The sequence below is a fragment of the Acipenser ruthenus genome, chromosome 4 (assembly GCF_902713425.1).
Source record: "Acipenser ruthenus chromosome 4, fAciRut3.2 maternal haplotype, whole genome shotgun sequence".
Taxonomy (NCBI): Eukaryota; Metazoa; Chordata; class Actinopteri; order Acipenseriformes; family Acipenseridae; genus Acipenser; species Acipenser ruthenus.
Window position 1 is genome coordinate 25,051,781 of NC_081192.1, and position 12,909 is coordinate 25,064,689.

The window sequence follows — 12,909 nt, forward strand, 5'->3', positions numbered from 1 at the left end:
CCCCACTGTTTAAATAAAGTGTAACATGCCCCCACGTGTTGCTACAACTGTTTAAATGGCATTGTTAACATCCAGACAACTTTTTACACTTATAACTTTAGTTAAGGTGACCATATGGTTCCATGTTCAGTGGGACAGTTTGGGATAGTTCAAGCTTTTCAACTCGCAACCCAATGCATTCTGTCTCAGGTACCATACTTTAAGAGAGGCAGGACTACGCTTACCAGAATGCATTGGGTTGTGAGTTGAAAACCCTGAACTGTTCCAAACTGTCCTGCTGAACACGGAGCCATATGGTCACCTTGACTTTAGATAACACAGCAACAATTATCCATGATGTGGTACGGAACAGAAATGCCAGAGTTGTTATGTTTTTTTTTGTTTGTTTTTTTTGATCGCTCTTCCTGCAGCGATTTATAGAGGACAGATCTCAAATGCCGGTGCACTAGAGCGGCCATTTTGAAAATAACTTTGAAACAGACTTTAAAGTTATAAGTTGTCAGGATGTTAACAATGAAAATAAATTACAGGCACGTTATTTAAACAGTTGTAGCAACACGTGGGGACGTGTAATGCTACATCGTTCGGAACCCTGCTACTACCACTTGCTATATTTGGCTTATTTAAAAACAAATGTGAAAAGAATTTAAAAAATGGGTCGTCCAATGTCAATATGAGAAAAGCAAAACTTTTGGGTAACATTTAGACAACTGCTTAATATAAAATAAATATGAATGCACTTTTTGTTAGCAAGCTGTCTAAGTCCCATAGACTTCCTTCCAAATTGACCAATGCCATTACTTATTTTAGTATTTTTTGAATAATGCCCTTCATATTTAATAGTTTGGGCAAGAGGCTACTTTAAAAAAGGATTGGTATAAATGATTTTCAAAGGCTTTTAAAATGTGGTTTTTAAATTGTCTATACAAAAATTAAATAAACAATATAAACCCATTCCAAATCATAAATATTTACTGCACTGAACATTACTCATTGAAATAGTTTCAGTGCATTTTATTTTAATGGTTTTGAAAATGATGAATATGCACATACAGGATAATTATGTTGACACATGTTATTTACTTGCATAAGAGACAAAAATGATTTTGTTTGTTCTAGTAGTCTGGATTCACTGTAACTTTCCTTTACCACATCAAACTATTTTGTGTTCCTACTAATTTAAAAAATCTTTAGAATAAAATTTAATCTGCACCCTTATGGGCTATAAAGGGTGTCTGGCTAAACCCAAACTAGCCAGGTTTTAGCATGGAAAATAACTATGTTGGTCACAACCAAGGCCTTTGGATCCTAATCTACAAGGTTGTTTCAAATGTAAAATTGACAAATAATAAAATGTATCATATCTAAAACAATACTATTTTTGGACCTATATGCACCAGTCTGCAAGAATAGGGTTGTCACAATTTCTCCTCTCCCAGGATTTCCACACAACTGATATGACCATCACAGAATCATTCAACCCACTAGTATACCTCATAGACAGTTAGCACCATTTCACAGCCTTCTTTATTTTTTAAAGTGCAGCAAGAGAAATGCACCCAAGCTTTAAGAACTTCAAGCTGTAACGAAACTACACACCTGCCTTTTGGAACAATACAGCAGTTTTCTCCCACTAGCATTAGTGCCAAAGGAAATGTGTCCCTGTATATTTAGAATGGTAAGCTTCTAGTTGTATTACTTTGGACTGGTCAACATTATCCATACCAGGGCCTAAATATGTAGCAAAAAAGGCCTCAAATGTAACTTTCAGGTGATCCAAGAATGATAACTGAATAGTTTTATAATCATAGACAATCAAATAGATCTAGTGAGATTGAGCCAAATAAAATAAATAAAGTTTTCAAATAAGATACTACTTCTACTGTGTAAGACCTTTGGTTTGGTAACAAAACAAGAATGTTCTACTACAGAGGAGGGGGTAATTAAACTGATCCAGGAGTGCCAGATATTCAATACCTACTGCACAGTCACTTGACAAAATGCCATTCAAAGGCCCAAAAAGATCTGCAGTGGCAAGGGACCAAACAAAGTTGTGAGGTTTCAAACTTTATTTTCCTCCTAGTTAATAGAAAAACACTTTGCTGGTTAAGTGTCTAGATAAATATATAGAAGGTGCTGTTTTCATTAGTGCAAGGCACAGAGTTCAGATTTCCTATGTCTGGGGTGAGTTTGAAGAACAACATGCACAGACCTAACGGGAGAAAAGCAACTTGATCCCCACAAAGTGTGACTGTGTATAAACTTTTATAGTAGCCATTTAAAAGCAAATATTTAGAATGTTCACATAAAAATACCGTAGATACCGTGCATAGGCTATAAAGACATTCAAAATGACATGTTATTTAATGTATGTGTTACTTTGGTGAAAGCTAAACGTGAAACATCAAAGCTCATTGGAGCTGCTCAGTTGCTGCTAATAGTTAAGAGAGTAATAACATCCTGCTTCCAAAAAACCTCTGGACAGTATATGCAGTTGAAAGCACACTTTATTTGCCATAATTATTTGTTCTTTCCTGCACAGCTGATTCCAAACACTGTTATTAGTTCTGAGGATAAAAGTAACATTTTTGTTTAGCAAAATTAAAAGTCACACAAAAACATCATTATTTTTAGAAGGTAAATGTGAAACTAGTCTTGTATTTATGTTTGATATATGTGATTTTTAATAAGGCACTTTAGATTTCATTCTAGCTATTTCATTCAACTCAAGCTCGCCTAAACATTAAAAAGCCAGCAGCTTGGAGTTTGAAAAATACTTAGAAATTGTCTCTGGTGTGGGAGCCATGCAGTCCGGCCCTAAATATGCTTAATGAAAAATGTGCTTGACTTTTAATTCTGTCTCGAGCTTGATATAGTTTTTGGTCAATAAACGTTTAGACAAATGTCAGCCTTGCCTTACTTTGCAGCTTGTTTTGCTATGTCCACATTCGCTTGTTATCTACATATTTGACTTTAAGCAAAGTGTTAGGTAAATGTGAACAGTAATTTACTTTATGAAGCAAAGATATTTTTCATCTGTCTTCAGACAAGATATTTTTTCTTCAATATTTATTTATTTATTTATTTATTGGGGTATAGTTGTTAATATGTTAATTAATACAAAGTCTCCTTCTTTTAATGATTTTAACAGTGATAGTATTTAGATCTAACACCCTAGTAATCTACTGTCAATTTCAATGGCTCATAATGTTTTAGATCTATGAAGTACAATCAGTGCAAAGTCTAGGCTAACTATTATTGGTATCTTTTAGATTCGAATAACTCTTCAACTTCTAACAAGCCTAGAATATAATTTGCATGCCAGATTATTCTGTTTTATGTTAATGGCACACAGCAGTCCAATACACTCAAGAACATTACAAGATGTTGTTTGATGATAGCATACTCATTGCTAGCAAAGAGTATATTGTTAAGTTTTTGCAGAATTACTTTGTTTCAGGACATGAAGAAAACACAATGCATTTTAAACAGCAGTCTCAAGAAACTGAAAATAATTATACTGTACAGTTCAGAAATAATTCACTTGCAAAATGACATAGAAATTTTTATTTTTAAAAACTGTAAAATGTGTAAATAAATAAAGGTACAATAAAGTTATGTAATTAACTCCTAAGGTAATTTGAGATATTCATGAACTGTTCTAAATCCAATTGGAAATACAAATTTATTTGTAGGTACTTTTTTTGTAAATTACTGTAAATACGTTTGCATAAGAAGTTATATTTCCTCTTATCTTACTACGCTTATAACGGAAACTGCAGCTAGCTCTATTTATGTCAGTTTCACTGACAAGTCAGTTAAAGGTTTGCTCATGGTGACCTGGTCTCCCTTACATGGTACAGTAGGTGATATACCACAGTGCCTTAGCAGCTCACAAGCAAAATTAAATCCTCGGTGTATGTGCAACTGGAGGCTGCTGGCAAAACATTCTCCTATTCTAAAGTTTCCACACATTTTACCCAACTAACTCCAAAGAAGGTGGTATCATACTGAAATGTACACTTTGCAGAAATCGGATACGTAGCAAGACAGCCTTTCCTCTTTAGAACTGTTAATATTGTGCTCCGTAGATGAATTGTCTGAAAGGTAAGGTGAGACCCTCAAATGATGCAGACATTTTTAAAACAAGGAATGTTTTAGTTTTTTCATTTAGTTTTTTGAACAATTTTGTTTCAGTTGTAAAAAGTAATTGGTGTTGAAAAAGTTAATTGAGTCTTGCTTAATATTTTGCAACATTTCTTGTCTTTTTTTTGCATGCTCATAATTCAAAAGTGAATTAAGATATTTTGTTATAATGGAAATAAATCTAAACTAATTAAAGTTTTACAAAAATAATGTATACTGTCAAAAAATGTTAACTCAATTGTTAACCTTTTTAATATATAAAGTTAATGTTTATTTGAAATTAGTAATTTTTCTTAGAGACAGTTATGTACAGTAACATTTATTACAAACCCTTAAATATTTGTAAAGAAAATGAAACACATGCATCCAAATTAAAGCCTCTACTAGCTAACAATTAAAAATGTTAAATGTAAGACAGAATGTAATCATTAACTTAAACATATACTGGTAGCTGCTACTTGTTGAAGGAGTGCTTCCACTAGGCTGGTAAGACACAGAAGTCTATCCAGATAGCAGAAGCTCCATAATTTACATGAATTTATGTGAGGGTGAATTAGATAACACTGATGAGGTTATCAGTCGGGTTAAAACCAGTAAGGCCGACACAAGAGAAAAGCTGTGGTTTGTACTAGAAAAACAAAAACAACAGAAAAAAGCCCTAAGGCTGCATGACCAGAACCACAAGATTCAGCAAACAAATAGGATGGATGAAGGATCTGCTGTTTCTTTGTCTTAGGTTCACTGATACGATCTGGAAAAGGCTATATTGCTTAAAGCTGTAAATGACATACGGAGGTCCTGTGTTGCGCTGCTCGGTGCTAACTCCCTAGTCCCTCTCCCTAGTCCTGTGAAAGTTCACGGAGGAGTTCTTGCTGCTTCAGATAGCAGCTTTTTTTTCTCCTCCTTCCTCAGACACTCAGTCAGAGCCTGCAGCAGTAATCGGACAGCTCTCATTCCAGCTCTGGTTTGCCCCGCAGAGATACTGCACTGTGGCTAATTTAGCGCTTAAAAACTGTGAACACATATTGCATACATCATAGGCCTTATGTTCTTAAGAGCAGAGAGTTGCACTTATGCATGGTTAAAAATGGAAAAACCTGAAGGATATTAAAAAAGGGTAAGAAACAGAGCAAGGTCAGAGGATCCAACCGTTTTTAGTGCTGTAAGTATATGCATGTTGCTTTTTTAAATTAGATGAACTGTCTGTAAATGTTCGTTTTTTGTGTTTTTTTGGGGTTTTTTTTTGTAATACAAGCTTTTCATTTTTGAGGTTTTCCTGTTGGAACAGTTTGAAAAGGCTTGGGGTTTTGATATCATCATAATAGTGTGTGTGTTTTTTTAAGGTTATAGTTACACACAGTCTTATTTTTATGAGCAGTCTTTGCTGAAATTGAATGTAATATTCAAAACTAAAAAAAATAATGTGTTTGTTTTGTTATTTTAAAAAAAGCAATATAACGGTATACAAAAAAAAATGTTCACAAAATATGACAATTAAATCTGGCTCGCTTATAATACTCCAGCTTGTTATATGTTGGCAGTATCTAGGGAGTTACTTAGTTATTTTAAAAGTACAGTTCATTTTGTATGGTAGATAATATATACTATATAATTCTGCATGGTAGCCTCATAAATATGATGCTAATATATTTTCTTACTGAATGACACGATTGCTTGTTTTATACAAACCATATAAACAAATATACAAGACAGGTGTACTGAAATATTTCTGAAAATATAGAACCAAGCTGGATGAATCTGACAGAGTTTGCTTGAGCAGGAAATCCTTCTGCTTAATAAGTTTAAATTTTCCATGCAGCAACCAAAACATACTGACCCTTTTTCAGGCTGGCAGAATAAACAAAACCCACACAGTCAAAACAGTTGACATTTAAGTTGACATCTGCTGCAGCATGGAATGTGTTACAGAGAGATAGAAACCACAAATATATATTCAAGAACAACATGCTACAAAATTATGTTTCTGATAGTACCTTTGGTAAAAGTTTTTTCATATAGAATGTGAATTTTTAGTGCTTGCTCAATTTAAATAGCAATATATTTGTGTGTTATGTTATGTATTTCTGTTAACATTCGAAAGTAATTCAACACAGGCATTGATAATAGAATGACAAACATTTCTTGCTGAATTTTGGGGGAAAATAATGCGAAAGGCATCTTTTATGACTTGATTAACAACAATAACCAACGTGAATTTATTATCTGGTAAAATAAATGTATTGTACTTTACTAATGTGAAATATATTTTCAACAAGTTGAAATTTTAATTTAAAATGATATATTTAAACTTAGAAAATACATAGAGACAATAATAATAATAATAATAATAATAATAATAATAATAATAATAATCCTAACCATATAAGAACAAAATTGCATAAGATCTTTAAACAACGAGGGTTTCTAATTTGTTACACGATGAGCCTGTCTTTCTAAATAACTGATAATGCGCTGCCTGATTTGTATTGTTTACCTGTTGTATTTGTTTGTATATGGCCTTCATATTTTGTGAATTGAGCTTTTCTTGATTAGAGGCCATGCCAGCAGTCTCCTGCTGCTGTGTGTTTGCTAAAGGCCCAATGCGTTCTGTATGTGTGCAGCCGAAGTCTTTCAAAGCTGAAGATTGTGTGCGGTGATAGACACAGAAGGCTAATTGATACTGCCTAGCTCTGCTGTTTATTAGTAAGAGACAGAGGAAACAAAACCCTAAACACATACTGAGCAATTAGATAGGTGGTGTTTACTAAATACAGATGTGTGTTATTTTATTAACATGATGCTGTTTGTCTCTGGAATATGTTGCCAAAAGAGAAGGAAATGAGAACTGAGTGTCTCAAATTAACTTCACAATCATGTCTCGAGAAAAAATAAATAAAACAAATGTTTTAAACTCAATTAGTAAAAATATAATTGTTTGAATTAATGGACAGTAGAATTCTACCAATATCTTCCTGTTAATGACAATCATGTATATAACACTTTTTTTTTTTTTTTTTTTTTAAATAAAGATGTTTGGATTCTGTCAGTATAGTTGGTTTTAAATGTGTAAATGTGGTCCTTTGTTTTTGGGTAACATACTGTTGATTGAGAATTATTATTAGTATTATTATTCATCCTTTTTATATGTTTAGTTTGGGTAAACTAAGCATTTTTTAACTAGAAAAATGGAAATGGTAAAAAAATGCTTTTCAGTCTTAAATGTAATTGTATGTTGCATCTTTCTGAAATTGGAATGCAAATACTATTAACAGTTTACTTTTTGCAGCGTGTTATTATCCTTTTGGCTTCACGTATGGTTTTCTAGGAGATGCTTCTCATTTGACATTTAGCAAAGTATAACAAAGTGCAAAAAAAAACCCTCCTGACTTTTGAGTCTGTATCCCCTGGCTCTGCGGTAGGGAGAGTGTGATAAAATGTGTGCCTTAAATCTTGTTTGATGGGCTCTCAAAGTGAGCTTGCCTTCTGGAAATAATTTGGGGGGTTGAAGAGCACAGTATTAGCAGATTTAATGTAGCTATTCAGTGGATAGCTGGAACACTGTGTCAGATTTAGTAAAATGAGGGAGACAAATTGAACATCAACAACCCCATCTGTGAAGAATTACACTTTTAATTAAAGAAAAGTGAAAATCAAAATCAAAAGTCATTTTACTGTGCTTTCCTTGATTCATCTACATTCCAATTGAATTACCTGTTGAGGAAACTATATTTACGTATCCTTTCTAAATATTTCTGATTGTCATATGCTTGTGAAATAATTTAGTTATTTTAGGGTTTACGGTTATTTTAGACATACAGTGACATTAAGTTAAATAAAAAGAAAAAATGCAAGTTTGATGATATGGATATTTTAACAACATTTTAGTTTATTTGTCAAAAAAATAAAAACAAATTTAAAAAAGCATTTGTAAGTTCATCCTTGAAAACAAGTGTTGCCTGTTTTTTCTTTTTTTACAATAGTTTATAAATTTTTTTTTTATATATATATATATAAATTGTGTGCAATTAATAATAAAAAAAAAAAAAACACTAAAATAATACCCAGACAAAATGAACACTAACATATGCACCCAAATGAGTGTCTGGGGTTATTTTTTTTAAAAATTTTTACTTACTGCCTATAGAAAAATTGCAAATTTATCATAGCAGTATTTACATTTTAATGTTGATGCCCAGATAAAAAGAAACAAGTGAAGTGTAACGTTTTGTAAACTGTGACTAATTCCACTCACATCTGTGTCCAATTGTTGTCTGCATCTACATTCTTTGAGTAGATTTATTTTTCCTTGGCCACCATGTGGATTCAGCTGACCAGCTTAAGTGAGGATTTAGTTGTTTTAAAAGTTATTTTGATTAAAGCGTTGTTTTTAAAACCTGCTAACATAGAACACATGGTTTGCATAATCTGTAACTGAAAGAAATATGTACAGTTTACACCATAAAATGAAAAGCCTGTAAACTTGGCGTGGAAAAATTGTGACAAGGGACATATATATATATATATATATATATATATATATATATATATATATATATATATATATATATATATACACACACACACACACATAGTAAAGTACTGCTTATTTAAAATAACTTATAGTGGTCGTAATATTTTGATATTTAAACCACCATTATTATCATTTCTGATAATTTGCTTTCACTGGGAATACTGTAGTAAAAAAAAAAAAGTCTGATCAGCTAAAAATACCATTTTAAAAACTATCACTAATTTTGTATATGTAATATGGAGAATATATAGCAGTGTCAGAAGTGTTACTGTACATCATAATTAAAATGAATTCATTAAAATCATTAATAAGCAAGGTCCAGTGACATCTAAACAAGTCATGAGCTGTGTGGCCTTTTAGGGTTGGGATGTGTTGTACCAGCATTCTGGCTTCATGAATGGTTAAAAGGCTACAATGTAGGCTAATGGAAATGTGAAATTCTTGAAATAAGTAAAGTGAAGCGGTGAACAAACAGACATAAGTGAGGCGTGCTTAGCTTATTTTGATGACACTTAGAGTGCCTCATCTTGCTTGGCTTTGTTCTGTGATCATCACAGCGAAGTCGGTTCAGGTTGAATTGAAATGCACATCAAAGATGCTGAATGCAGACTTATATATGAGGCTTCATAGAAGAAGGGTTTTGTTTTTGCTTTCAAGCCACAGCCTCTCTTCACTTGGTCTATATCACCTGCTGGCAGTTTATGTTGGCTGTGGTGGAAAGACCTGCATCATTACTGATTGCTCTTCACAGCCTTTCACTGCTGAGCAGAGAGAATGCACACTCAAACAAGGGTATTCAGTCACTGTTTACAAAAACAGTAGGATAAAGCAAACCTATGCAAATGTCCTTTTGTTTTAGTTCGCAGACAATAGCTGTCTCCTGATTGTGTGTGTGTTTTTTCTTTTTTTTTTGCTTTGTTCAACAGGATTTATCAGTAACATTTCATTCACGGAGAGTAAGACTATTACAGGCTTTTTAAGCAAGACAATCAGATCTCATCTAAACTAATACAAATATAAAGCTTTGTGAAAATAGTCCAACTAACCAAATGTGATGAAATGCTTGAGCATTGACATGTGGCCTCAGTTCATTTTCTTTGTTAGTCGCCCCTGGCCTGAAGTTCTATAAATGTGTTATTACTTTTAGAGTATCAGATTGTAATATATTAAAGTTGTAATAAATTGCTTTAAATCAAAATAGTACTTGAATTTGTTTAAATTTGACTGAATTTACTGTGAACGTGTGTTTTCTAAAACATGTTGTGGTTCCCTTCTTAATCTTTCTCAGATGCATTTGATTATTAAATGCTTTAATTACCCGTTTTAGTTCACCACTTATTTTCTCGCTGTTACCTGTCTGTTCGGTAAAACTACTGCCTTGCCTTAAAATATTTCTGTCATTTGAAAAGTTCCCCTGTAGAGTTAAGCTGACACAGGTCTGCGGGAATACACCATGATGATCATTAGAAACTGTCAGTGTTCAGGGAGTGGGAGTGGAGATGTATTTCAGATAGTGTCAATGGTAGATGAAAGATCCTCTGAAGATGCTAGGGGTGTTATGCTTGAGTTACTTCCATTCAGCAAGTTCATTTTCCAGCAGCTACCTTTTTCAGGCATCTCTTCCTGCTTACCTTGGCTAAGCTGCTTTGCATGTTGATTGGGGGAGGGTTAATCCAGTTTGCAGCTGTCGTAGGCCAATGATGAATCACCTTCCCGGCATTTGGCTGCTTTCCTCTGACATGGGGAGGAGGGAAGACCTGAAGGAGGAAACAACAGTAGAAGGGTTTAACCTAGAGACAATGTGCCTCTCTGTTGCTGGGTCTCCTCTTTTCCCATTCTGCTAGAGTATAATAATATTTGTTTCTCAGACAATGTCTATTGTGTCATGGATGGACCTGGACAGCAACACCATAATAAAATAACAAGGAGTTTTATTGTTTCTGTTTGGCAGGCGAAAAAAACCTCAAAGTGATTCAGATGTTTCTGATCCATCAAGTTCCAGGTAAGAACACTGTTGATATTTTATCAAGCATTGTTGATTAGAACTTGACCAAAGTGTTGTCTTCATGTAAATAGGCTGAAAGATTATGGAATGATAGCTCATCTGGATTTGCTGTGTATACTTGAAATGTTACATCTTTTATATATTAGAAAAACAAACATAGGAGAATACACTTTAATTCAAGGCTACTTCAAAAATAAACAGAAAACTTTAAAATAGTCTCAGAGCTGTAAGTAAAGTTAAAAAAGGGAATGTTCAAAATGCGTTGTTGGTTTAAATCATTAACCATAAGATGTATTTAACTTAAACTCCATAAACATGGACTCTTTAAATCTCTTTGATTTGGGAATTAAGGAATTATAGCACGATCACTTTTAAAATAAGAAACAGTGTAAAAGTTGTCATTCCAGATTTACCTGTAATTAAAACACGTTGTGTACTTTTCAGTTTTCATTATCTTTTCAATTAAAATTCAGAAATGGCATAAACATAAACTTTCCCTATCTGATTAGTGTGTTTGTCCATGCAGAAGTATATTCAGTACAGTGATAACATTCATTCAGAAGCATTCAAACGTAACAAGTTGGTTATGCTATTTTCCTAGTGAGGTTTTTACAGTTTTAACTATAACTTGGAATGCAAGTCAAATATTTTTGTATTATTATTATTATTATTATTATTATTATTATTATTATTATTATTATTAAAAAGTGTATTTTCTTTTTATTTCTCTTTTTGCTAATTTTGTTTGATAGTCAATTAGGCAGTATTTACCAGTATGGCATACGAATGTGTGCGTGTGTGTACACAATATACTATATGTTGGCCTGACCTCTTTTCAATAAGGCACGCTTTATATAATCCAGAAGGCAAACAAATGAACAGACATAAAAATCTTTTTAATGCAATGGGCTTCAATGGAAACAGAGACACAATTAGGTAGTTTGCCAGTGCAAACACACACATTAAGCAAACTCCATTCCCTGTCAGTGGACCACGGGCTTCACAATGGTTTGAAGTGCTGTATTTAGACAGCAAACCAATTGAAACTGAACTTGGAGTTATATATATATATATATATATATATATATATATATATATATATATATATATATATATATACACATATATATATATATATACACATATATATATATATATATATATATATATATATATATATATATATAAATTGTGTGTTTACTATATTAGTAATACACAGGTCATAACCAATGTTTTTGTTTTTCTAATTGTAATTTCAATATTCGTGATTTTTTTTTTTGCCTACATGACCCTTCTAATTTTTAAAGAGTGTTCTAATAATGTCTCTTATACAGTAGTGCTGTCTTGTTTTGTTATGTTTAGTGTAATTGCTGTAGTTGAGCTCAAAATTCATGTTTTGCTACATTGTGTTTGAAGCATTAACTATCTACTGCTGAAAATAAATATAGAAAAGACTACTTTTTGGCGTGTATTAAATATGAATTACATTCTCGCTAAGTAGCTACTCAACGAAAACGTTATTTAAAGGTTATTAAACATATGAGGCCATATTTTAAACCAAACAATTAAATAAGGTTTCTTAAACCCTATGAATTTGTTTGCTTTTTATTTTGTTAACATTATGGTAGAATTGTCCAATTGTTAATTACAGGAGCAAATGCTTAGAAAATATGGCCCATTAATTAGAAAATTGCTATTTGTTTTACTCTTTAATCTATCATCCTGTGTTTGGGGTGCATAAGTGGTTGCTAAGTAATTAATGAGCTATTCAATTCTGAATTAGCCTAATTAGCTACTCCTGCTTAATAAATTAGCTGATCCTTAAAATATCCTTAATGATCCTTTTTTTTTTTAGAACAAATTTGTAATATTAAACAACTCAGAAGGTTGTTTCATGAGCTCCTTCATGCACATTGTGTTTCTTGCTAGTCCAGTAAATCTGTTTTTCGTGGTACAAAAAAAAAATGGTTTAAACTAAAGAACAGTGGTTATTTTTTTGTGAAATTGGCAATGATATTTATGTTCTTGTTATTTCCAATCCTCTGTTCAAAATCACACAAACAAATTACACTTGAAATAAATATTCAGTGTGTTTATTTGTAGAATACATATAAACAACCTAGATCATATTCTATTTCTCTGAAAACCGAACTGTACACAAAAGCACAAGCCTGATTAGCATATGTCAAGTTAAGTTTTAAGTATCTTATTGATAGTTTTAAATAAG

The 12,909-nt window shown here is 32.4% G+C and overlaps 1 protein-coding gene across 8 annotated transcripts in view; it reads left to right on the forward strand.

Annotated features, from left to right (window-relative positions):
* The first annotated feature begins 5,026 nt into the window (after nucleotides 1-5,026).
* The window catches only part of LOC117399737 (eyes absent homolog 1), a 52,977-nt gene continuing 45,094 nt past the window's right edge, over nucleotides 5,027-12,909 (forward strand). For 2 of the 8 annotated variants that reach the window (XM_033999099.3, XM_059022224.1), the window contains exon 1: nucleotides 10,240-10,679. Coding sequence is in view for 2 of the 8 variants with exons in the window: in XM_059022224.1 (XP_058878207.1) it covers nucleotides 10,655-10,679 (25 nt within the window). In the remaining 6 variants the exon portion in view is untranslated. Of the gene's footprint in view, nucleotides 5,309-10,230; nucleotides 10,680-12,909 lie in introns of those variants that run through there. The other 6 variants (XM_033999095.3, XM_033999104.3, XM_033999097.3 and 3 more) reach the window with 6 other exon arrangements.